The 27,479-nt window shown below is 35.0% G+C and overlaps 1 protein-coding gene across 1 annotated transcript in view; it reads left to right on the forward strand.

Annotated features, from left to right (window-relative positions):
• SCFD1 (sec1 family domain containing 1) overlaps nucleotides 1–27,479 on the forward strand; it is a 135,415-nt gene that overhangs the window by 101,157 nt on the left and 6,779 nt on the right. Inside the window, exons 14-19 of the mRNA XM_036842038.1 lie at nucleotides 3,378–3,440; nucleotides 5,466–5,541; nucleotides 13,631–13,684; nucleotides 17,629–17,681; nucleotides 19,880–19,913; nucleotides 20,415–20,480. Coding sequence (XP_036697933.1) covers nucleotides 3,378–3,440; nucleotides 5,466–5,541; nucleotides 13,631–13,684; nucleotides 17,629–17,681; nucleotides 19,880–19,913; nucleotides 20,415–20,480 — 346 coding nt within the window. The remainder of the gene's footprint in view (nucleotides 1–3,377; nucleotides 3,441–5,465; nucleotides 5,542–13,630; nucleotides 13,685–17,628; nucleotides 17,682–19,879; nucleotides 19,914–20,414; nucleotides 20,481–27,479) is intronic.

The following is a 27,479-nucleotide window of genomic DNA, read 5'->3' on the forward strand; positions in this document are numbered from 1 at the left end:
TTATTTTAAAGTCTGTTTTATCTGATATTAGAATTGCTACTCCAGCTTTCTTTTGATTTCCATTTGCATGGAATATCTTTTTCCATCCCCTCACTTTCAGTCTGTTATGTGTCCCTAGGTCTGAAGTGGGTCTCTTGTAGATAGCATATATATGGGTCTTGTTTTTGTATCCATTCAGCAAGGCTGTGTCTTTTGGTTGGAGCATTAATCCATTCACGTTTAAGGTAATTATCAATATGTATGTTCCTGTTACCATTTTCTTAATTATTATGGGTTTGTTTTCATAGGTCCTTTTCTTCTCTTGTGTTTCCCACTTAGAGAAGTTCCTTCAGCATTTGTTATAGAGCTGGTTTGGTGGTGCAGAATTCTCTTACCTTTTGCTTGTCTGTAAAGCTTTTGATTTCTCCGTTGAATCTGAATGAGATCCTTGCTGGATAGAGTAATCTTGGTTGTAGGTTCTTCCCTTTCATCACTTTAAATATATCATGCCACTCCCTTCTGGCTTGTAGCGTTTCTGCTGAGAAATCAGCTGTTAACCTTATGGGAGTTCCCTTGTATGTTATTTGTCATTTTTCCCTTGTTGCTTTTAATAATTTTTCTTTGTCTTTAATTTTTGTCAATTTGATTACTGTGTGTCTCGGCATGTTTCTCCTTGGGTTTATCCTGTATGGGACTCTCTGCGCTTCCTGGACTTGGGTGGCTATTTCCTTTCCCATGTTAGGGAAGTTTTTGACTATAATCTCTTCAGATATTTTCTCGGGTCCTTTCTCTCTTCTTCTCCTTCTGGGACTCCTATAATGCGAAAGTTGTTGCGTTTAATGTTGTCCCAGAGGTCTCTTAGGCTGTCTTCATTTCTTTTCATTCTTTTTTCTTTATTCTGTTCCACAGCAGTGAATTCCACCATTCTGTCTTCCAGGTCACTTATCCGTTCTTCTGCCTCAGTTATTCTGCTATTGATTCCTTCTAGTGTATTTTTCATTTCAGTTATTGTATTGTTCATCTCTGTTTGTTTGTTTTTTAATTCTTCTAGGTCTTTGTTAAACATTTCTTGTATCTTCTCGATCTTTGCCTCCATTTTTTTTCCGAGGTCCTGGATCATCTTCACTATCATTATTCTGAATTTTTGTTCTGGAAGGTTGCCTATCTCCACTTCATTTAGTTGTTTTTCTGGGGTTTTATTTTGTTCTTTCATCTGGTACATAGTCCTCTGAGTTTTCATTTTGTCTATCTTTCTGTGAATGTGGTTTTCCTTCCACAGGCTGCAGAATTGTAGTTCTTCTTGCTTCTGCTGTCTGCCCTCTTCACTGTGTTCTTATGATAAGAAAAAAGTAGACAACAAACCTTAGTTTAACAAAAGAAACCGAAAACTGTCTTTTCTAATTTTTATAACATATACACTTAAATATTTGGCTGTGTCATATGTGTCATTGTGTTTTACATTATGACTTATGTGGAACTCCCTAATCAAATATTTGGTGTTAAAAGAGGAAAGGCAGTCTTGGGCATCATTTTACATGGTTACAAAATATTCAATATATAATTTCTAATTTGTAACATTCTTCTTTCTAATTATAAGGGTTATATCAGTTTATTGAAGAAAATTTTAGAAAACTCAGAAAGGTATAAAGAAAGTAAAAATTTACCTGTAATCTCCCCATTCAGAGTCTACAGTAAACCATAGTGTGTATCCTTCTATATGCATATTACATATTTATATTTTTAATCAGGAAATCATTGTTATAGATGCAGTTTGTATTCTAGTTTTCCAATAACTTTCATTATGCCAGTTTTTCATCGTCTTAAATACAGCTGACCCTAGAACAACTTGGGGGTTAGGGACACCAACCCTCTGCACAGTTAGAAATCCAAGTATTACTTTACAGTGGGCTGGCCCTCTGTATCCCTGGTTCCGCATCCATGGATTCAGCCAACCACAGATCATGTAGTACTGTAGTATTTATTGATAAAAATATGAGTATAAGTGGACCTGCGTAGTTCAAACCCATGTTGCTCAAGTTTCCAGCTGCAGTCTCCAATGGTAGTATTTAGTGTTTGCATGATATTCAGCCATATAAACGTATTATTCTTTATTTAACCCTTTATTACTTAGAGACAGTTAGATACATATTATTTATATTTAGATATTGCTATTTCTGGTGAAAAATAAATTTTTGTTAAAGACAGAAATTCCAGCCTACTGCTGAAAACAACTGATTCAAATCCTCCTTTCAGAACAAAATTGTGATTTTTGTGTTTGGGATTTCTCTAATGGTATCAGCAAATTTTGTCCAGATTGAAATAGAATATTTTAAGCGTTTCATCTTCCACATCTTAGTGATTCCCATTCTTTTTTTACTCTCATAATGTTTTCTTGTATTTAGGTAGGATTTTTTTCCATTTACAAAAGCATTTGAAATGATTAGGAATTATAAAAATATTGATTCACATAAAAATGTTTATGGCATGCTATTATTAAAATGTTATAGAACAGTATGTACAATATACTAATTTTGTTTTTAAAGTATATATGTTGTATATGCATATGTTCAAAGATTAGAAGAATATATGCCGAAATCCTAACAGTGGTTACTTCTTAGTGGTAGGGTTCTTCTGGGCGCATTCTGTTTTCTGGATTCTCTACAGTGAACATACTCCCAGAAGGAAAATATTTTTTAAAACATAGCTAAGTGCCATATTTTTGCAGAGCTGTCAAGAATTCTATAGTTTAGTTAAAGACATTCTAGACATTCATTTAGAAAGATTTGAAAATAAATGACTATATGCAATTCAGTATAAAAGTGTATATGTAACTAAAAGGAAATATCATTGAGTAGTAGAATTAGAGTAGTGTTAATGAAGAAAGTGGTGGTTTTGAGCTGAATCTTAAAAGGAAATGTACAGTTTTTTATTGGAGAAGACAGTGAGTTTATACCCCCAAAGGACAGCATCCCAAAGGCATGTGTCTGGGAATGAGAGAGTATAGAATGTGGAGAATAGTAAAGAGACTAAACTTAATCAGTATGTGATTGTTCTTTTAAACAGAAAGTCTCTATTTCATGTTAATGATCAGATATTTAAAAAAGAAAAGAGAAATCCTGAAGTTTGGGGAACTAATGCATTTGTGTTTTTTAAAGAATTTCACTGTTTTAGTACCAGTTGCGCTCTACATGAACATTATTTTTCATGGTTACAAATTATACAGTCAATGTTTGTATAATTGTTTCAGTGTTAATTGTACTGAAACACTATTAGTTGAAAAATTTCTTTTCAGAAACTGCATAGTAAAACTTATGGTTAGTCAGTAGATATTTTAATGCCATGATACTAAATGTTAGCTCAAATAATCAGAGTTTAAATATAACTTTCTTATGTCATAGGGCGTTTGCCAAGATGGCTTCAGCTCCTACCAGCTATGGCAACACTACCACTAAACCAATGGGGTAAGTATTTTTAATAATTCTGATTGAATAAGTCTGGTACTCCAGACCATAATTGGACTTTCGTGCCTTAAAAACACAGTGTGACACTTTGGATGCAGAAAGTTTTCATTATGATACAGAACAACTGTCAGCATGCCTTTAGCTTCCGTAGGTAGTTTAAATTCTGTATTTTACATGGTATGGCTTTGTATGCTTCCTTGTTCTTAAAACATGTTTTTCATTTTCAGAAGATACATGAAGTTTAAAAACTTTTTATATCAATGTTGATAATATAGACTTGAAGCTAGACACTGAAGACCTAGCTTCAAGATGGAACTAGGCATACTGCTAAATGATAGAGAGGAAATCCTCAGGGCTGGGTATGACTTCTGACTCCAGAAAATCCTGTACAGTATGTGTGGTTTTCAGAGGAGCTGAACAAAGTGATTCTAACCGCTCTTTTCCATACCATACTAACTTCAAATTCCTAGTTTATTTTTGGAGCTTAGAACAAAAGCATGAAACTGGAGGAAAACCAGTTTACCTACCCCGAGCTGCCAGTTTTAATGAAACAGTTTCCAAAAAGTAAAAGTACTTGGCCTAAGGCTGGGCCTTGTAAGCGCTTGGCAGAATGAATCCATCTGGCCTCACCTTCAGACAGTGCTGTGCAGGTGAGCCCACTAACTCCCTGAGAGTTACCTGGTACCTGGGAATTGCCTCAGAACTGTCCACTCCAACAGAGATTACTTTCTCTTGTTTTTGTCAAAGAAATGATTTCCATCCTGTCCATCTCTTCATTTCAGAGGGGAGTAGGACAAGATAGGAAAAATGAAAATATATTTGGAAAATTACTCTCATGCATTTAATGAAACAGACTTTCCAGTTCTTTGTCTTAAAATCTTACTGAATCTTAAAAGCCTATTAGATTTCTTATGGATTTTGTAGTTGAGGATTTTAATAAAATGTGTTATAAGAAAACCTTGGATGATTTGAAGGCTTTCCCTAGCCTTCTTTTTTTTTAAATTAATTTTTATTGGAATATAGTGCTTTACAATGTGTTAGTTTCTACTGTACAGCAAAGTGAATCAACTATACGTATACATATATCCTCTCTTTTTTGGATTTCCTTCCCATTTAGATCACCACAGAGCACTGAGTAGAGTTCCCTGTGCTTAAACAGTAGGTTCTCGTTAGTTATCTCCCTAGCCTTCTAATATCAAAATGCAAAATTACCATTCTGTCCCACAAAGCATCCTTTGATTCCATGTGAGAGACTTTTTGAACCACAAATATAAAACCAATATGGCAAGTCATTTGTGTTATTTTTGTTGTTAAAAATTCAGACACTAAACAGTCTTCTGAGTTGAGGTAGAATTCATCAAGTATGTTGTGCTTCACATTTTTATATGATAGATTTTGTGTATGAGGGGAGAAAGTATACAATGCAGGATTAGGTCCAGCAGCTATGATATAGAGAACACAGTAACTTTTGACCTATTCATAATACTTACAGACATATATGTTTTGAATATGTCAGTGTGTTTTGAACTCCTAAAGTGAGTCATCTGAATTACTATCTTTTTTTTAATTGAAGTATCGTTGATTTACAATGCTGTGTTAATTTTTGCTGTACAGTAAAGTGATTCAGTTATACATACATATACATTTTTTAATATTTTAGATTACTATCTTTAATTTATTGTTTTAACATTAAGACAACCAGGAAAGCAAGGAATTCTCTTCAGTTAATAATTTGCTTAAATACTATAGCTAAGGCTTAGCAATTAAAATGTTTATATTGAGGGCAGCTCTCAATTTTTATATTTTATTAATATCGACTAGTCAGAAAGTTTTATTACTATTTCATTGTTAAATAAAATTGTGGCAGTGATGTCCATGGAAGCAGAAATTGGTCACTTCTGTTTAGTGAAAACAAAGGTGGTAGGCACAGAGAGCATCAGCATGTATTGTGTAATCAGACAAGTATTCTGTCTGTAATTGGAGAGTTAATTTGTACTTAGTGCAGTCCTCTTCTTTTGCACCTAGTCTCTTATCACGAGTCATGAATACAGGATCACAATTTGTGATGGAAGGAGTGAAGAACCTGGTATTGAAACAGCAAGTAAGTACAATTGTTAGAAAACACACTGGTAACTTTTGAATATAAATGTTGGCAGGTTGATTGCTCAGATAGAGCAACTTCTACATATATTCAAGTACAAATATTAGGAATAAAATAAAATCAAGGGGTCCTTTACTGGTATATTTAAGGATGTGAGGATGTTTTACAGGTATAGTTCACAACTCTGTAATTTTATGCTTTTTTTTTTTTTAATTTGCTAATTGGACTTTACTGACATTTTGGTTTCCTTTAACTATTAGAAGGTTTGTGAAAGTATATTAATTGAAAAAAAATGAACTTAACCTTAGAATAATGAACTGTTACATAAATGCATATCATTTAAGTTTTAATTTATATTAGGAGAATATTAATAAGCTAATAGCCTTAATAGTCTAAAAGCCTGTGTAAATTAAAATAAAAATATTTTAAGTAGAATATATGTTTTGAAATAATGTAACTATAGCTTGATTTCATGCTTCATTTTGGAATAACAGTCTTAGTTTTAAACATAAGACCTTTTTTAATGACTTTTGTATTTTTGTTGTTTTCCTGTTATTCTCATATACAGATATTTCTGCTTCAGAGTCATCATTAATTGATTTGGTTTGTTTTCAAACTGGACTTGTTTTTAACTTTTTGTTATGGAAATTTTCAAATACACGTTAGTATGTCAAACTCTCCTGAGCCCTTCACCAAGCTTCAATACTCAACATCGTGCCATTCTTGTTTCATCTTCCCCACTTATATTTTTTTATTTGATTTATTTTTAACTGGGATATTTTAAGGCAAATCTGAGATATAATATTTCACACATAAATACTACAGTTTGTAGTGAGAAGGATTTTAAAGGCCAAATTAAGAAAAGAAATAGAGTTACTTATCAGTTATTCAGATCTGAATATTAAGTGTTTACTTACTTGTTTTCAGAATAAACTAGATCTTTTGTTTCTCTGAACGTCTTCCACACTTTTTATCTTTCTTATGATGTTTACCTGTGGTATTTTGTATTAACATTATTTATATTTTACTTCTTTTTTTTCCAGTTTTATTGAGATACAATTGATACATATTGTTTTACTTATTTTTTTTTTTAAACATTTTTAGTTATTTGCTGGGACTCAATGCTAAATTATATGGTTCCTGTTTTTTTTTTTTTTTTTTAATTTATTTATTTATTTATTTATTTATTTTTGGCTGTGTTGGGTCTTCGTTTCTGTGCGAGGGCTTTCTCTAGTTGCGGCAAGCGGGGGCCACTCTTCATTGCGGTGCGCGGGCCTCTCACTATCGTGGCCTTTCTGGTTGCGGAGCACAGGCTCCAGACGCGCAGGCTCAGTAGTTGTGGCTCACGGGCCTAGTTGCTCCGCGGCATGTGGGATCTTCCCAGACCAGGGCTCGAACCCGTGTCCCCTGCATTAGCAGGCAGATTCTCAACCACTGCGCCACCAGGGAAACCCCTGTTTTACTTATTGATGGCAAAGAATTTCTTTCCCCATCTTTGAATTTTCCATAGCAGTTTGCAGAAAGTAGGTATTCAATTTTTGTTTGAATAAGTGAATAAGATTTTATTGTAAAAAAAAATGTAGTGTTAATAAAGAACAGTGAAAAATCCTAATTTGCTGTCTTTAACTAAAAGGCTGATTACTTCCTAACTTTCCTTCAGAGACATTCCAGATTGCTTTATTTCCTAAGTACTTGGGAAGACTTTTTAGCTTCATTATCACTCTTAGGAATTATTTTCAGTCCTTCCCATTCTGTCTCTCTTCCCGTAAGAGGCTACTACTAAATACTTAATCCACTTTTTTACTCGTTCACAGTACTTCCCTGAGTCAGTTTATCTTTACTCTCTTAGACTACTGAAGGTGAAGAGACATAAAAATAGGAGATTGGGCACATTAGTGACCAACATACTGTACTTACAGTTTAACCTAGCACCTGTTAAAGAAAAAGTTACTCATGGCACTCATTAAAGTACAGTAAGGCAGACTTTATTCAGGGGGACCATTGAGAAAGATGTTGGGACCACCACAATGGAGTTTTGAAGTCTGGGAGAGAGACTGGGCTTAAGTACAAATATAACAAGGAAAAGTGGGAATTCATAGCCAAGGAGCAGGGTGTAGGGTATCAGTGGTTGGAAAATTACTAAGAGGAAATATCAGGGATAAAGGGGGATCCTGGCTAAACCAACCTAACAGAATTCTTGCTGAAAGCAGGCTAATGTGATTGGACATCACCTGGGAGGTGGTAGAAGGTGAGGAACCCGATGAGATACCGAGGATGGTTAGATACCGAGGATGGAGGTGCTGGCTATAAACTGACTTTAGCAGGATTCTTTCTAAAATTGGACAATGCAGAGATGGACACAGAAGTCCACAGGTCGAGGCCCAGTTGAAAAAGTTCAAAGAGCCTGAGTAGAATCTCGTCTAGGAGAGAATCTTTGTCATAGCACTCTATTTATTATCAACTATGGACAAGATGATTTCATATGTGAGACAAAGGGGGAACCACCACTTTCTAAGACTATGTCTGCCTTTTGCTAGATAGACTGGCTATTGTATAACTATGTATAGTTAAATTTAGTTTTAAGGAAAATTACATATTTTACTTAACATGTCACTGTTAGAAGGAAATCCCAGTAGTAAGATTCCCTAAACAAAGGAATCCTTATCACAAATAACTGATAGCATTGAGAAGTTACAGGCTTTAATCTTTTTTTTAAATATTTATTTATTTTTGGCTGCACTGGGTCTTCCTTGCTGCACGCGGACTTTCTCTAGTTGGAGTGAGTGGGGGCTACTCTTCCTTGCAGTGTGCGGGCTTCTCATTGTGGTGGCTTCTCTTGTTGCGGAGCACAGGCTCTAGGCGCACGGGCTTCAGTAGTTGTGGCACATGGGCTCAGTAGTTGTGGCACACGGGCCCTAGAGCACAGGCTCAGTAGTTGTGGCACACGGGCTTAGTTGCTCCATGGCATGTGGGATCTTCCCAGACCAGGGATCGAACCCGTGTCCCCTGCATTAGCAGGCGGATTCTTAACCAATGCACCACCAGGGAAGTCCTTTTAATCTTTTAAATGATCAAATTTACTTTTGGAACTTATTACCTTAGAGTCACATGATATACATCCCCAAATGATGCCTGTAAGAAGGGTCTAAAGTGATCGACTTAACTATTTTATTGTGCTAACACAACAGTGTGTTTTATTTAAAGTTAAGTTTATAAAATATAAAAACAGATTATCCTCTGTGACCTCAAATCCTTTTGCTTTTCTTAACATTGCAAATAACATACTGCTTTGATATAGGCAGTTTCTCACTTACAGAAGTAAAATTTGAAATGACTGGTGGTTACCTCTTTCTACATCACATTTCTATCACCACTGCTAAGAGAGCCAGGTCGGTTTTTTAAATAGATGTTAATAAGACTTTTTAGGAAATATTTATTGATTTGGGGGACACTGGTTATTGATTGGGGATAGTGATTCATTATATATTGTGAAGTAAAAATAAAAGTCATTATAAAACAGTAAATTCAATATGATCTTTTTGTTTTTGTTTAAAAAAAGAAAAAAATAGAAGATACTCAAGGATATATAACTAGGTTTTAAATGTTAGTTTTTCTAGGTGAGAGTATTCACCTCTGATTACTTCCATATGATAAATTACTAGACTTGAATTATGGAATCAAAAGAGTGAACATTTCTAATTGTTCTTAGTAAATGTTACCAAATTGCTGTCCAGAAAAGTTGTACCAATTTGCAGTGATTTACAGCACCTGTTTCTCTATATCCCTCCCAGACTTTGACCTGTGTGTATGTGTATGTGTGTAATCTTTGTAAATTTAATACTTTTAAAAAGTCTCTTGTTCTAGAAATATTTAAACTCGTAGAAAGCCATTTTTAAAGTTACACTGTCCTAACGTTCTAAAATTTAGAGGAACTGCTAAGGTAGATATAGGGCAGGTTGGGAACTGAGAAAAATGTCAGAGAAGAGACTGGAAGAGATGAATTCTTTGTTTCACACTTGTAAAATTCTGTTTAATTTATGCCTCTTAAGTCTCTAAGTATTTGTTCCAATTTTTTATCAGAATAAACATTTTAAGCTATAAAAAAATTAGATAGAATAGGATGTCTTGTCATGTCCAGTTTTCTAGGTCACTTATAAGAGCCTTTTATACTTTTTTGTTTCTTGGGCAGCATAAGTTTTATATATCACAAGTATTAGCTATCACATAAAACCATTTGAATGATATTCGCAGATTTGAAATATATTTATGTGAGGATAATTGTACAAGAACGTGATGATGAATAATGTAGTGCTAAGTTGCATAATTAAAAAGTCTTCTATTTCACTTTCTTTGGCTTGTTTGCTTAAATAATCCCTCTTTTAAAAATGAATTAACAACAAATAAATTGCAAGCAGTGGAATTCAGTAGATTAAAAAAGACTTAAAAGATATATCACCTAATTGCAATGTATAGCCCTTATTAACATTATAATTTGAACAATGAAACTGTAAGAAATAAATTTATGGAGCAGGAAAATTTTGATACTGACTAGATATTGAGCTGTATTAAGAAATATTTGCTGATTATTTTAGGTGCAATAGTAGTGTTATAGGGTGTTTTTTTCTTTTAGGAGGTCTTATATTGTGGAGATATATATACTGAAATAGTTATTGATAAAATGATTTGATATCGGGGACTAGTTTTAAAACAGCCTAGGGAGTGGGGAGTGAGAGTATAGATAAAATAAGAATTTGCCATGAGCTGATAATTGTTAAACCTGAATGATGGAAATTGGATGTGTTTTGTTGGGTCTAGGTAATCCTGTTTCTTGATTTTATTGCCATTAATATGCTATGGTTTTGGAAAAAATACCACTTTATATATTTTATTCTTTCCTCATCTGTAAGATGTGGATATTAGATTCACTCTGTAGATCCCTTCTGATTTATAATTTTAAAATTTTGGAAATAGATGATCCATCTTATTCCCCTTCCTCCTATCTACTTCACTGATAACTTTCCAATATCCACATACTCCATCTTATTCTTTACTTGGCTAATACAGTCTTCCAGATAAGTATTCTCTTCAAGAAGGTACACATACTGCTTTTCATTCTTCAGGACTTTGATAATCAAGACAGCAGCAACTCTTGTCCCAACTTCACTGCCTAGTTCATTGTCAGAGTATCATCCCAAATCCAAGGCTACCGGCTGGGGGGGGTGGGTGGCGAGGAGGGGGGAGTTGGAAATAGTCACCATAGACCAGATGGCAATACAGGGCAACAAGTGGCTAATCCTAGGAGAATTAGAGGGGAAAAATGTTTTTAACTGTTTTGGATATAGGACTGTATTACGTTTTTTAGATTGTCTGTTTTTTAATTTCTTTGCATATTTTATTTTTATTTTGTTTTTAAGCAATTATGCCATCAGAGACAAAATTAACATTGTTTTTATTTAAACTTTTCCAGTGACTAAAATCATAAAATGTGACTATGGTCATAAAACTATTAAGGATTTTTAGAAATTAATTTCTCACTGTATTTTTTTTCTCCCAGTAATGTTTCTAGTTCATATATTTGAAATTTGAACATCTTGGAAATAGTGATCCTTAATTTAGGCTATTCACATGTATGGGACTCTGTCTCTCAAATCTAAATATATATAGAGGCTTTCTACTAATAAAAATTTAGTTAGTAACCTAGACAATAACAGTTTTCATTTTATTTCTGAAACAGTTTCTAAAAACAATGAAAAATATGCTTGGGAATTTTTAAAATAATGGGCTTTCATTTGATTAAATTTTATTTGTACCTCTGTTATTGAGGTACAAAATTTTTTTGTGTCTTTAAAGATGAGTGAACAGACCATTTGTTGAGTGAAGAAAATTGTATGGTTTTGTTCTGCTGTTTTCTCTCTGTTAGCTGCCACGGTTCAGTTTTTTCAATTAGTAGAACTTAGTTATCTTGTATATAAATTATTATCAATATAAAATTCATTTTAAAATAATTAAGTCTTCATGTAGGCCAGATAGAGCATTAGTTGATGACAGAGCTCTCAGAAGTTGTTTCCTGAAGTACTCTTTCTTAGGCCTTTAAAGACATTGTGTATTTCCTTTATCATTTTCTACACTGCAAGTTTTCCTTAATGTGTGACAGTGTGTGAATTATTGTGTGGTGTGGCAGTAGTAGATGACTCTTTTGGTGTTATCTGGTTGTAAAGACCAAACAAAAACATAAAGAATTGTCTCTGGGCTCTTAAACTTTTGAACTGTACTGCTAGAAAGAAATTTTTCTTGTGTTATTTAATGACCTATTCACTGACAGGCTTATCTTCAGATACAGCAGAGATATGAAATGCAAAGTAAAATTTAACTGTACCTTTTAGAAAAATCTTATTTTTATACTAAATGAAATATTCAAATTTCCAGTTATTTTCACAAATACAATGAAAGTAATATGACTCATATGGCTTTATCAATTATATAAAATCTTTTCTGAACTTTTCTCCATTGCACATGTCTAATACCGTAGTACAATTCAGAGAGCTAAACGGATAATTAAAAGTAAATAGAGAAATGGATATAAAATTAATTTTAGTAAAATGTTATAATTTATAATGTTGCCTTGCTCCAGAATTCTTTTTATTGTTCCTGTTATGTTGCAAAGTACTTCATCTTTTGTTGGTGTTACTTAGAACAAATTTGTAACTGTAGTTTTCTCTTTTGAATAAAGCATTTTTATAGATTTAAATCTGGACCCAGTTATTCTTTAGAGAAAGTTATGGTTTAGACTTACATTCTTAAGTGAACAAACTCAAGTTTATTTGAAACAAAACTTAAAAGGTAAAATTTTGAGCTCTCTTTTTCAAATTCTAAATAGAATTCAGAAAGTACATTCAGTTATCTTGAACATTTGGTGCTTGTGTTTATATTAAGAAGTTCCTGGCCAATAAAAATATCAGAGAATAATGAAATAGCTTTAATTTTACTTGCCTAAGATTATCTTGAAAGATTTTTACTTGCCGATCTAGAGAAAGAAAAAGGAAAAAGAAATGCTTATTTTCTGTCTGGGCAAAGCAGCATTTTCCTTAGTGATGGTCCATTTTAGTAACAATAAAATGTTTTATGACCTAAAGAAAATAAAACTTGTAAAATAGTAATGTGTTATCTACAGTTATTTGAATAATGAGATTTAATGTTGCCTCTGTTGTATGAAATCTCTAAGATAGAAAACTATTCTTTCCAGAATATTCTGTACAGTTCACAAAGGAAATATCAGTTCAAAGTGGGCAGAATACCATCCCAGTAGGAAGGTACTTTGAATAGGCATAATAGTCACTTAGTAAATTTTCTGTACCCAATGTGTTGTTACGTTCAAAATAATGGTTAAAATGGTCAGATTGAAACATAGCAATAGTATTTCATATCCCCATGCATGTAAGCATGTCAAGGGGCAATCTTCTGTCAACCCCAGTGTTATACATTTTATGTTCAAAGTGGAATGTCTTTTGTAAGAAGATAATGTAGTATGTCATTGAAAATTTGGAATTTATCCCAGGCAAAATTAAAGCGGTCAATAAAGTGTGTGCATCCATTTCCCCATTTTTTCAAAGAACACAAGTATCTTTTTGGCTAGAAGAATATACATTAGAAATGAAAAAACTCTGTTAGGTCATTTAATCTCATATATTTGTGCAAACTTAAAGTACTATTTTTTAAATAAACAAACCTGCAGAAAGGAAATGAAAAAAAGGGGGTGGGGATTCTTACTCAATTAAAACAAAAGCTTACAATTACTGGTGTTAAAAAGCAGACATCCAACAAAGTAAAAAGCCCAAATATGTATTTGTACTAAAACCTGGATACACCTACACATTTTTAAAAATTACGTTTTTTCTATGGAACCTTGAGTAATGCCAAGGGTATTTACAACTATGACACCATTCACAGAATACTTAATCTTAGAATGTGTTTAATTGAAAGGTAAGCATACTGAACTGTAGAATGATTAGGTTGTTTTGCTACTAGAGAAGAATTTTGGTTTGTTATTTCTTCTAATATTTAACAAAATACTCCCTGATCTCTTTCACAGAATCTACCTGTTACTCGTATTTTAGACAATCTCATGGAGATGAAGTCAAACCCTGTGAGTAGCATATAACACTGTACTTATAAATTCTTGAACATACCAGACTATATACAAAAAGTGATAAACTCAGAGTTTGTTGTGGGCTTAATCACAGCAGACTACATGATGGAAAGGAAAGAGTCCATGTTCTCAAACAGCCTTTTTTAGCCATTATCACAGATAATGGGAATTGGTTTCTCGGCTGCTACATCACTCTGGCCAGCTTTCATCCGAAGTAAATGTAGATTATATCCTATATATGTCCTAAGGAGCAAGTTTCTATAAATAAAAAAGAACTAGTGAGCATCAGTTGGTGTACTATAAAGAGTACCAGATCAGTTTAATTTTATGAAATTAAATTAGGAGAGGAGTGCATAGTAAAAATTTTAAGTGCATGTATTCAGATGGCACTAAGTTCTTTGGGCTGAAAAGTAAATTGAGAGAGATAAATTGTTTGATGAAGAGATAAATGGGTAAATAAATATGAGCATTTACTTAAAGAATGGGTTTTCAAGCTATCTGTTTATAATTCAAGAAAGGAATGCAAAAATCAACACAATCTGTTTCATAAAAGAGCCCATCCTGTTACTGTGGCAACTAGAAAGAGAGTGGTTATCTGGAATAGAGAAAAGCCTCATGATCAAAACCCTCGTTTGGGTTGATCTGGATCACTATAGACTTGACATCAAGACTTAGGATACCAGGCTGAGAGAAAGAGTGAGAACAGAATCTTCAGTTAAATATGTCATTATTTTGTAATTGTTAAAACATTATTATAACATTAAAGGAAATTAGCAAAAACAAATTTTAAAATCTGTCCATGTGAAAACAAAGATATAGTGTTATAAAAAAGCCCCAAAAGGGGCAATTACAGTTATGAAAGGAATGAGAGAATTGTGTATAATGATAAGCTAAAAAGGATTGGATTCTTCTATCTGGGAATCAATATAGAGAAAGTGGTATACAATGTCGTAAAAATAGATTTATTACTACATCCTAGAATATATGAAGAAGGAATGCTTCTTTTTTTTTTTTTTTTTAATTTTTCCCTGGTCATTTTAATTTTATGGGATTTTTTAAAATTTATTTTTGGGTGTGTTGGGTCTTCGTTTCTGTGCGAGGGCTTTCTCTAGTTGCGGCAAGCGGGGGCCACTCTTCATCGCGGTGCGTGGGCCTCTCACTGTCGTGGCCTCTCTTGTTGTGGAGCACAGGCTCCAGACGTGCAGCCTCAGTAGTTGTGGCTCACGGGCCCAGTTGCTCCGCAGCATGTGGGATCTTCCCAGACCAGGGCTCGAACCCGTGTCCCCTGCATTGGCAGGCAGATTCTCAACCACTGTGCCACCAGGGAAGCTCAGGAATGATTCTTGAAAAGCCTGAGAGAAGTATGATTTATGATTAATTGTCTTATAGACTACTACTTCATAATAGGCAGTAAATTTCTGGAAGATATTATCCCAAACAATAATAAAATAAAATAAATAAATAAAAAAAAAAAAAAAAAAAAATATAAACAAATGCAAAATTTTAGACACCATATCCACAAGGGGTTAGGCAAGTTCAGGATATTTTGTTGCTGTCCCTAATTTAGAAGTTGAGATGATGGATAAGTACAATAATAATGATAATAGCTAACATTTATTGTGCATTTCTTTAGCCAGGAACCAGTCAAAACATTTTTCATATAGCTCATTTAATCCTCATTCGAACCTTCTAAGAAAAACACTATTTTTTAAAATTATTCTCATTTTATAGATGAAGAAACTGTGGCACAATTAACTTGCCCAAGGACACACAGCTAATAAATGGCAGAGCTGGACAGGCCACATTTTTCACCACTGTGCTATATTGATTAGGGCAAGAGCCATGCCCTTCAGAGAATCATAGAACTTTAGAGTTTAATGAAACTGTAGAATCTTAACTGTGAAGGAGAGGAAACGAAGAGATATTAAGTGACTTTTCCCAAGGCACACTATTTTTAATAACAGAATTGGAACCAAAAACCCACTACTTCTGAATTCCTGCCTACTACTCATTCCAACATATACACACCTTCCACATTTCTGTCATAGACATACAGATGGCTAAATTATGGGTCTTATTCAGATGTTTCTCCAAGTTCTGTAAGTTCATTTATCAGTTCTATTGACTTTGTATAACTGAAGGCACATTACTACAGACAGATATTTTTTAATTAATTAGGAAAAGTAAAATTTTTCAGCTTTGAAAGCATTTTTTCATCCATCTGCTAGATGAGACAGATACCTGCTCCCTCTCTTATCCCTGTCTTGTTCCCATATTGACAAATTGATTTGGAGGCTTTGAAGAGATTAACAAAGTGTACTAAGTTAGACCTGACTAATCATCTTGAGTATATCATATCTCAAAGGCTTTAAAATGCTATAACCTAATTCTAGATGAATTCTTATCACTAACGTTTATTAAGTGTTCTTTGATTTGTCTTGATTGGATATAATGAAAGAAAGGGATTAGGCAAGATATGAGGTAAGTTTCATCTTCCCTTGTACATCTGGCTAGTAGTGGTTTCCTGGAGCAAAGTGTTGAAGGATTATGGCACTGCCTTTGGGTTCAGGGAGAGTTCTGTGATTGATTAGCATCGTCCACCATTGAATGCAGGACTAGGTAGTGGCAACAATGCATGGTTTGTCATTGATCACGTTTGGGTAGGTTCATCCAGAAAAGAACCAGAAAACATTTCAGAAAAGAATGAGTTCCTTTGGCTGATTGTACCATGGAGGGCAAAGGAGGCAGAGATTAGGAAGTGACTACATTATAAACAGTAAAGCAGTACTTTCCAGCTCCTTTAATATCAAGAAGCTAGTTTCCAATGTAGTATGGAGGTCAGCAACCCCTTATCCACAACTTCTGAAGTCCAAAGAGTTCTGAAAACTAAGAGATTTTATATAACTCATTTGGTGGCAAAACCTAACCTTAACTCAAGTTGAGGTTCTTCGTAGTTTTGATTTATCCTACTTTTTGTTAATGTTCATCTATTTAGCTCCAGAAATATTAACGTGTTAGATGATGGGGTGCTGCCCGCTAGGAATATTATATTATATATAGTTTATGCATGATATTATCTATCTGCAATTTTTTAAATTCAGAATTCCAAAATACATCTAACTGCAGAGGTTTCAATTATGAGAGACTGTGAACCTGTATTAGGTATTCTGGACATTCAGTAAAATCATAGACATATAATAATAATATAATAAATTCTAAAAGCAAAAATATTTAAGTACATTAGGTAATAAAACAGGTATATTTATTTTTCTTAGTTACTCTTTTTTGAAGTATAGTTGATTTTACAGTGTTGTGTTAGTTTCAGGTATACAGCAAAGTGATTCAGTTAGTTATATATATATATTCTTTTTCAGATTCTTTTCCCTTACAGATTATTACAGAATATTGAATATAGTTCCCTGTGCTATACAGTAGGTCCTTGTTGGTTATCTATTTTATATATAGTAGTATTCTTATGTTAATCCTAAACTCCTAATTTATCCCTCCGCCCCTTCCCCACCTTGGTAACCATAAATTTGTTGTCTATGTCAAAACAGGTATATTTTTGAGAAGCAATATGCATAGTGGTTAAGAGCTGGGGCATTGAAACTAGACTACCTGGGTTCAAATCCTGGAGTTGCCACACTTACTTGTCATGTGACTTTAGGAAAGTTAAAATAACTTCTCTGTACCCCAACTTGCCCATCTGAAAAATAGGGATAATAATAACTACCTCATAGGTGATACGGGATTATGTAATTTTACTTAGAACAATGTTTAACACACAGTAAGTGATCGGTAAATGTTGATGGTGGTTACCCACTCTACCAAATTAATAGATTCATTAGTAGATTCATCAGGTATTCTTAAAATAAGCCAAACTTGAACTTTCTAAAGAAAAATTCCATAGTCATGGTAAAGTTCTCTTTTTTTTTTAATAGGAAACTGATGACTATAGATATTTTGATCCCAAAATGCTGCGGGGCAATGACAGGTAAGCAGCTCTTGTCTTGTGTAATTTGTTGTAGGTTTCCCCACCCTCACCAAGAATGGAAATAACTTTACTGATTTTTTGTTATAAATCAGTAACTCCTTATTATTAAAAATTCAAACTATATAGAAAACTGGTAAGTAAACAGTATGTATAATCTCTTTACCCAGAGGTAATCACTGGTAATTATACTTAACACTTTGATGCTTTTCCTTCCAAGTGTATACATGCAAAAAAATACATTTAGATGTTTGTTGTTTTTAATGAAATGATGAGGGTATTACAAACTGTGTGTGGGTGAAGAGAATTTGGATAATCTGTGTGTTTTTAAATGAATATTCTTATTGGACAAAATGAAAAGATGGGAGCTTTATGTTGGATACCAGTTGTTGGCTTTTTATTTAACTGGTCCATAAAATCTAAGTCCCTGGGAATCATTGCTGTGAATACTTTTTTATAGCAATGAAACATTCTGCAAATAATTTATATACTTTATGACAAACATGGTATGGTATTTGTTAACTTTATTCTGGATATTATTTTTTAAGATTTAATCCATGGTGGTATGAAAAATAGCATACAAGATACAGAAAAAGAATAGGCAGAATTAGGAGGGAAAAACCTTCCTGGAGGGATGGTCTTTAGCACCAAAACTTGGGTGAAGCTTCTTTATTGCCTATACCCTATGTTTGGGATCTTTAGAACTTTGTCTTTTCTCTATCCCAAGCTTTCACATCTTTGTAGGTAGTCAGAACAGATAATCTAGTCACTAGAAAGTTGATTATTATATTGTTTTGGTAACCTAAAAGATTATTCTTTTTTCTGAACTTATCAGAAACACTACCAAAGTTACAAAAGAAGCTGCTGGTAGCAACTGCAGCTGGCAAGAAAGAATTTGACAAAGAATAAATTATAGAAGGGAGAGAATGAGGAGTGACAACTAATGGGTATGGGGCTTCTTTGGCGAGTGATTAAAATGTTCTGAAATGAGACAGTGGTGATGGTTGTACAACTCTGCAAATATTCTAAAAACCACTGATTGTACACTTTAAAATGGTGGATTTGCAACTCTTGATGTTCTCAAGCTTACAATTTTTCCTTCCTTGTATTTGCATCAGTAGATATATTTTGCTTTTTAGAAACTTCTGAGAAATTCTTTTAATCTTCCCTATAGTTTATGCATGATAATGAGGAGGAATATTAGCCTTGATAAGACAGTGAAACACAGTTTCATTTTTTAATAGACTCAGCCTTCTCTTGAGCTGTCTCATCACAATTAGATCTTGGTTTTTAATAACTAGTAATGCTGTGCTATTTAAGTCTCACTTCTCATCTCATGTCTACTCTTAGAGGAACTTAAAGCACTCTAGAAGGAAGTTTATGAGGCGTTTCTGTCAAGGCAGCTACTGGCTCCTTCTATGGAATGTTGACACAGGCCACAGAAATGAGGAAAAGATGGAACTGTGGAATCAGCCTCTGAATAATTGAGAGGTTATAATAGCTCTCTCCCCTTGGTTGAGATTTTCAAAAATGGCTTGTGAGGAAAACCTAAGTTATCTTTGTAAAGCCTATTTTAGCACTCAAATATATATTTGACTCACAAAAGCTTTGAAAATTGTGTTTATTAAAAGATCTCTTTGACAACAAGAAAGTATTTTTGAAATATATTACAAATATATAAATGTGTAATTAATATATAAATATAAGAAAGCTATAGCAAAATACACCTCCCTTCTTCCATCCCCTCTTTCCTTCCTAAATTGTTATCCTTCACATACATGCGTTTGCACAGTTTTTTCACAAATGTAGATACCCACAAACTAATCTGTTGAGTATGGTAAAAATTTTACATAATTTACTACTAAAGTATATATTTTATTAATTCACCTTATACCCAGATTTCCACTCCTCGTGGGAACTGTTGCTCAGTCTTTCCTTTTCCCTCTCAGTCTTCTCCTAGAATTTTACTTTTAAGTCAACAAGTTGTCCCATTCCCTTTTAGACACTGAGATATGTACTTCATCTAGCTGTTCCTCTGAATCCCACTTCACTACCTGGCTCAAAGAAGGTGAAGGAAGAAGAATTGTAAATACATAGCTAATAGTGCGTGCGTGCGTGTGTGTGTTTCCCATGCCTATTTTATCCTTAAGTAAAGCTTTGGGTGAAATTGTTGTGTGTGTTTTTTGTTGTTGTTCTTACAGCTCAGTTCCAAGGAACAAAAATCCATTCCAAGAGGTAAGTTCATATAAAAATCCTCTGTCCCTGAAATGGAAGGATGAAAGGTAACCAAGCAGTCTTGAAGAATATCTTTGTCCTAAACATAGCTTTATGATGGTTACTGTATGGCAGTCTTGATAAATCCAATTCTATGTACCTAAGATTCTTTATAAATGACAAATTCAAAAATGACTTTTGGAAAAAGCCCTTTGGATTTATTTTGTATTGTTTAATTGAAGGATGAAGTTTATTTTCCTCAGAATTGTTTCTGAAAAATCTCTACTTCATTTCACTACTCAATAGAAATTAGAAATTTATAAATTTATAGACTTTTTTAAGAAATAAATTTCTTTATAATTGAAGTAGCATCAGGCACTTAGGTAAAAAAATACTAGCTAGCAAGGGATCACATCCTAAGTTGTGGAATGGGCTCCAGACTAAACCCCATGTTTGAGAGTTAAAATACTGTTTTAACTATTTCTTTTAACTTACCTATTTTTTTTCTGTTTGCACTTTTAGGCAATTGTTTTTGTGGTGGGAGGAGGCAACTACATTGAATATCAAAATCTTGTTGACTACATAAAGGTACATTTGACCTTTATATTCTTTTATCATTTGAGGTTTCACAGTTGTTCCATGTCTTTCACATACTAACATTGTCTGGTGGCTCCCCTGATTCTTACATAAGCCCTTTTCTAGAGGTAGTTTAAAAATCCAGCAGATAGGGAAAAATGCCCATATGTTCATTGTTTCCCTGTCACATTCATTTCTGGCCTAAAATTTTACTTGATTTGGAAAATAATGTATCTTATTGATGTAATGTACTTTGCAGCTCTCTTATTTTGACTTTAAATGTTTAGATACCTCAAATAAGCCCCTGTTCCAAAAAAGTCTCCCTTGGTGAGATGATTTACTGAGCCCCATTTACCTGAATAATAAGCACTTTTCTCTCATCTTATTGACCTAAGTCAGCAACATACTTCGAACAAACTTGGAATGTCTGCTTTTTCAGCAAACAGGTGCTTTAGAGGTAGCACATTAGAAGTGGTGTGCTATTCAAAACTGACAGCAGCAGGGAGTGACAGACAACTAAGCAAAAGAATATGAAGGGAAAGGTGTAACTTGAAGAGCAAAAACACCATTTAAAATGTAGAGGCAACAGAACTAGTGACTGTTGCAATGACATTTTGTAATCTTCATTTATTCACTTAATATTGAATAATGATTATTCCTTATGTCCTGTATTACATAAGACTTCAATAAAGGTAGAGGTTTTGGTACAGCAGGAGAAAAAAATACATAGGCAGATGTCCCAGAGCTTCAAAACCACCAGGTACCTCCAAGGATCCTAGCTCAGTTACACGTAACATGCTTCAGAATGTGAACCACCACTAAGAGCTATACCTTGGTCTCAGGGGAGCATCCGTCTTATACTAGGAGAGGTCTTTTATACCCCTCTCTGTTCACATAGCCAGCATCAGGCTGCATGACTAGGCTCAAAGGCAAAAACCAAGGGAACATAACAGAAACTAGGTGTAAACCATCAATCTGTACAATTTTTATTTTTAAACAGTGCTGACAAGCTAGTGCAAGTTGTCCCTTGGTCTGTCTGTGAACCTTGGGCAGGACTATATTAATCTATTTCATTCAAGTTTGGCCAAGGGTCAACAACATGATTGGTTCCAGGTGTGTTCCCAAGGATAAACACAGGGTTACAACAGACCAGCTGAAATTAATCCTGTACTTATACCCCCATCCTTGGTTAAGCTTTCATAATTACATTTGTCAGCATTCTTTCTGCTTTTTTTTTTTTTACATTATAGGACAGAAAAACAGGAAGGATAAAAAACCAAAATACTAACCATTTGTATAGTGTAGTGACTGAAACGCAGGTATAACTTTAAAGAAACATTGCAGTTTACCAGATATTCCAGTGCAAACTTGTTTTTAATCATGTATAGGCCTCACAACTCTTACCTCTCTCCACCACAGAAATTTTAATTTTGTGAATGTATTAATAAGTTGAATCAATGTAGCAATTAATTGTTTAACTAAGTCTAGTTCTTTCTCTGATCAATCACCTCCATCAGAACAACATCAGGGTTATCAGTGGTAGATATGTAAGCCCACCAAGTTATTCTTTACTTGGTTTCAGGTTACAAAATTTTTTTTTTACCTTGATTATTACCCTCCACCCACAAAAACATGGTGTATAGGTAGGCACCTTTCTTAACAGATAATCACTCAGGTTCATATTTACACAATGGTCTTTGGCTCTTTTGTTGAACAGTTTCTTTTGTACGCATTTGAGCAGCAACAATATCCTAATTTTGCCTCCCGAAAGGGGTCCTCTGGAATATATAAAACCTATAAAATGAGAATACGTAAAACAAAAGGAAGCATTAGAATTATTCTAGGTGTTTATCCCCTAGATGTTATTGGCATCATCAAAACATAGCACGTGAATAAGCCCAGATTAAATCCTTCATAAACCTCCCAGAACCCATCTTGGACCTTCAGCTTCAAATAAAGGAGGCTATTTCTGCAGGTGTTATGGGCATCTATAAATTTAGGTAAGAGTATTATTCTCTTGCTCTCAGCCTCTTGCAAGATACCAAGATAATATTAGCTTTTTCTTTTCTGTTTTTGGTATTATTTACTTATTGGCTACATTCTTGAGAATCAAGACTTCTCCATCATCCATGTGTCATTAATTCTTACCCAGAATTTGGCCCTTGGTTTAGAAGACGATCAGATTCAGCAAGACGCTTGATCCATAGAGCTGGCAACAGTATGAGATTGGCCAGTACTTTCCCCTTTCTTCATTCCCAGTCATAGGAGGCAGGTAGGATAAGTGCGAGTTTATAGGACTGTGTTATCCACTGGTTAGTACAGATGCAGAAACTATTAATCCCAGTTTACACAGATGAAGAAACATCCCATACCATCATTCCTCAGACAGATTTAGAGGTATTGTCTTGATGTCTTGCTTGCAGTTAATCCTTTCTTCAGACCTTGTAAATGTGATTCATGTCCCTGTACTACAGGATCAGGCAGAGAAAAAGAAACATTTTTAGAATTGCAGGAGAAATTTTTAGTGGTTTCTGTGTTACTACCCCACTTCCTCCCTCCCCTGTTTTCCCAGGGTATCTCAACAATCTCTTCGCTGTTGATTCCCCCTTTAATTAAATGCCTGTTATGTTTTAACACACATTCTGTCATGCAAGCCACTCTTTCTGTCTCTTATTAGAAAGAGATGTGCCTAATTTAGAAAGTAGATGTTTCAAATGTCAGTTTCAGTTTTCATTCAGTCCACTACTTTGTGTTTGGTAAGGTATATGATGTCGGTCTATTGTGTATGCTTCTTAGCATGCTGTTGAACTGCACCTGCAGCAAAATGGGTTCCTTTGTCAAGTGATGTATATAAAGGAAGTCCAAATTGAAACAGTTTCTGCTGTGATGTTAAAGGTGTTAAAGGTATTTGCTTTAGTCACCAGGTGTATAAGTCCAAATCCAAAATGAGTGTCTATTCTGGGTAAAACCTATTGCTGTCCACCTGGAACCATAGGTAATGGGGCCAGTGTAATTCTATGTAAACATGTATTTGGAATTGCTGGGTCATAATAACTGTGTTTAACCATGTGAGGAACTGCCAGATTGCTTCCAAAAACAATGTAAAATGCACCATTTTACATTCCCACCAGCAGTGTATGAGGGTTCTGATTTCTCCACATCACTGCCAGGACTTATCTGACTTTTTGATTTCGGCCTTACTAGTGGGTGTGAAGTGGTATCTCATTGTGGTTTTGATTGCATTTCCATGATGACTTAAATGATGTCAAGCATCTTTTCATGTGCTTATTGGCCATTTGTATATCTTCTTTGGAGAAATGTCTATTGAGATCCTTTGCCCATTTTTTAATTGGGTTATTTTGCCTTTTTACTACTGACTTGTAAGAGTTCTTTATATAATCTAGATACAAGTCCCTTATCTTGATATATGATTGCAAATATTTTCTCCCATTCTTTGATCTTTTCACCTTCTACCTGGTGTCCTTTAAAGTACAAACCTTTATTTTTTCTTTTGTTGCGTGTGCTTTTGGTGTCATATCTAGGAATTCTTTGCCAAAGCCAAGGTCATGAAAATTTACTCCTGTGTTTTCTTCTATAGGTTTTATAGTTTTTGCTCTTACATTTAGGTCTTTGATCCATTTTGAGTTAATTTTTGTGTATAGAATAAAGTCCAGCTTCATTCTTTTACATATGGCTATCCAGGTTGTGCTAGCACCATTTATTGAAAAGACTATTTTTCCCCACTGAGTGGTCTTGTAATAGAGGGAGGCAGTGTGCAGCCCTTAGCACGCAGCCTTTGCTGGGTGCCATTACTGGGCAACCCATTACCAGGCAACGGTTACTGAGAGACCACTAACTAGAGCCGGGGTTAGGAGGTCCCGCTCAGTCATTGGTCGGCAGAGTGGTGGTCATCAGGCGGAGCGAGGTAAGAGGCGGATCCTGGCCTCCTCCCTGGGGCCCTCCAGCTCACCCAGCCTCAGGCCAGCAGATGAGCTAGAGGGCGCCAGGGAACAGGCTGGGGGCTGTGTCCTGCAGAGCTCTAGAGCCCTCACCAAGGCCACCCACTGGCCAGGCACAGGCCTTGAGGCGGCAGTGAACCTCTCCCCCATCCCTACCTCCATGACCTGATGGCGGCGGCAGTCTGCATGGGACACAGTCTGCGGGACCTGGCTCCCGCCATTTGGGCGGCCTGAGGAGCCTGGGGGCCAGTTGGGTCCTGGGTGCCTGGCTCCCTCAGTGATGACAGCTGGGCAGGGTCTGGGGACCTGGCCCTGAGGGAGCCACCAACTGAGATCTGCCTCCTCTTAGCCAGGACCTGGACCTTGGAAGGTGAAAGTTGTGCCTTGGGACCTTGCCCTTTCTTGTCAGAACAGAGAACAACATTTGTTTGGTGGAGATTTACAGGAACATCGTTACCTGACCATGACCTGACCTCAAGAACAAAGGATCTGACACCAAGAAGTTTGCAACAACTAACCAAGCCCTCCCTCACTTCTCCTATAAAAAGGTCTTTGCTGAAAGCTTTCGGGGAGTTTGGGGGTTTTAAGGCATGAGCCACCCATCTCCTTGCATGGCCCTGCAATAAACCTTTCTCTGTTCCAAACTTCGACATCTTGGTATTGTTTGGCCTCACTGTGTGTCAGGCACATGGACTTGCGTTTTGGTAACAGTCTTGGCAGGCTTGTTGAAAATCAGTTGACCATACATGTATGGGTTTATTTCTGGACTCTCAGCTCTATCCCATTGATCCATAGGTCTGTCCTTGAGCCGGTACTACACTGTAGTAAGTTTTGAAATCAGGATATGTGAGTCCTCCCACTTTATCCTTTTTCAAGATTGTTTTGGATTTTCTGGGTTCCTTGCAATTCCGTATGAATTTGAGGATCAGCTGTTAATGGCAGTTGGATTCTGATTAATAGGGATTGCATTGAACCTATAGATAAGATGAAAATACTCCCCAAAACTTAAAGTCTTCTAATCCATGACATGGACTGTTTTTCCATTTATTTACATCTTTTTCTTTCAACATTTTTTGGTTCCTTTGCAGTTTGTTGTTATTTTCAGAGTTTAAGCTTTGTATTTCTTTGAGGTTTACTCCTATGTATTTTTTATGCTATTATGGATGGAATTGTTTGCATTTCATTTTTGCAACAGTATAGAAATCTGATTGTTATATATTGATCTTGTGTCCAGCAACCCTATTGAACTCATTTATTAGTTCTGATAGTTTTGTTTTTTTTTTTGGATTTTTAGGATTTTCTATATACAAGATCATGTTAACTCAATAGAATTAGTTTAACTTTTTCCTTAACCTATCTGGAATGTTTTTCTTGCCTAGCCACCCTGGCTAGAACCTCCAGTACAATATTTAATAGAAGAGTCCAGAGCAGACCTCTTTATCTTCTTCCTGATCTTAGGGATAAATCATCCAATCTTTCACCATTAAGTTTGCTGTTACCTATGGGTTTTTAATAGAGCCATTAATGTTTAGTAGCTGCTAAGACATGTAGTGTAATTATCCTGAGAATTCTTTGTTTTTTAATCCCGTTTGGTCCTACTGTTTCCTTTGTTCTGAGTAATCTTCATCTTCATCTTCTTCCTATCATTCAGCCCCATTCAGGGGAAACTGAGCTAGTAGGTCTATGACAGCCTCCCTCATGACATTGGAAACCTATGTTAGTGCAACCTTGTACTATGAAACAAAACTTATGGCTTATGCCTACAAGAGACTTGTAATTGAGAATTTATCTAACATGGCACTGGATTTATACCTGTTCAGAAAACAAGGGGCAAGTGCCATTTTTGTTGGGAAGGCAAAGAAAATACTATAATGGTTCTAGGTGATTTATTTAGTAATGATGTTAGTCTAACTTACAATGTAACTGCTATTTGGTATAACACTGATGTATTTGATAAAAATTAATTGGATTGATTTTTAACAAGACATTTGATAATACTGATATCAATGACCAAATGTATTGGGAATTTTACTTAAAGCCACCACAAGTTGTTCTTTTGATGGAAGGTGATTGGCTAGAGAATTAACTAGATTTAGTTAATAATTAATTGTTACATTGAATCAAGGTATTAGTACATTAGTTCAATTTTTAATGGAAGGAAGAAATATCAAATTTGTGCATAATTAAGAATAAATTTACACTGAAATATTACTAAACTGCAGTGTTAAAAATTAAAGCTATACCTACCTTACTGGATGATACAAAAGATTAGAATTTTTGTGTTTATCTTTGTTTTTGTATTCTGTAAATGCCATAAAAGATGAAAAATGATGACAAATAATTAGAATTAAGAAAGCTTGTCAAGAGTGGAGAGGGAATGTACTTATATAAGCACAAGATTAATCTCAGCTAGTTAATATACCCTGTGCTAACGTTTGGCCAACCCTGAATGAAATGTATTAACTAGTGTTTAAAATAGGCCTGTGCTAGGGTCCAAGATAGACTAGGGGGCAACTTGCACTAGCTTGTCAACATTCTTTAACGGAAAATGTAAAGATTGATTTGCACCTGGTTTCTGTCATGTTTTCTTGTTTCTGCTGTTAAGCCTAGTCACGGAGCCTGATTCTGGCTATGTGATCAGAGAGGTATAAAAGACCCTTTCTTGGACAAGACTGGGGCTCCACTGAGACCAGGGTATCTCCACTGTATCTTGGTGGTTCACAACTGAAAATGAAATGTGTCATATTACTGAGATGGGGTCCTGGGAGCTGTGCCTAGAAGTTTTGGACCCCTCTCATGTTTCCCTATGTACTGTGACCTCTACCCTTTTGTGAGTATAGCCTCGAGAATCCCAATTATATGACCCTATTTAATGGCTGCACGTACCATCTCATTTTGAAGAAAAGGAGAGTGAGGTGTGACTTTCGTTTTACTTGTTCTCAGAGAAGGTCAGCTAGAACATTTATTAAGCCCGTGATGTTATTCGGCTCATACATCACAGAGAAATGTCCTTATCTTGTATTACAAAGCTGTAATTCTTTTTGTTCCTGAT

This window comes from Balaenoptera musculus, chromosome 2, assembly GCF_009873245.2.
Source record: "Balaenoptera musculus isolate JJ_BM4_2016_0621 chromosome 2, mBalMus1.pri.v3, whole genome shotgun sequence".
Classification (NCBI taxonomy): Eukaryota; Metazoa; Chordata; class Mammalia; order Artiodactyla; family Balaenopteridae; genus Balaenoptera; species Balaenoptera musculus.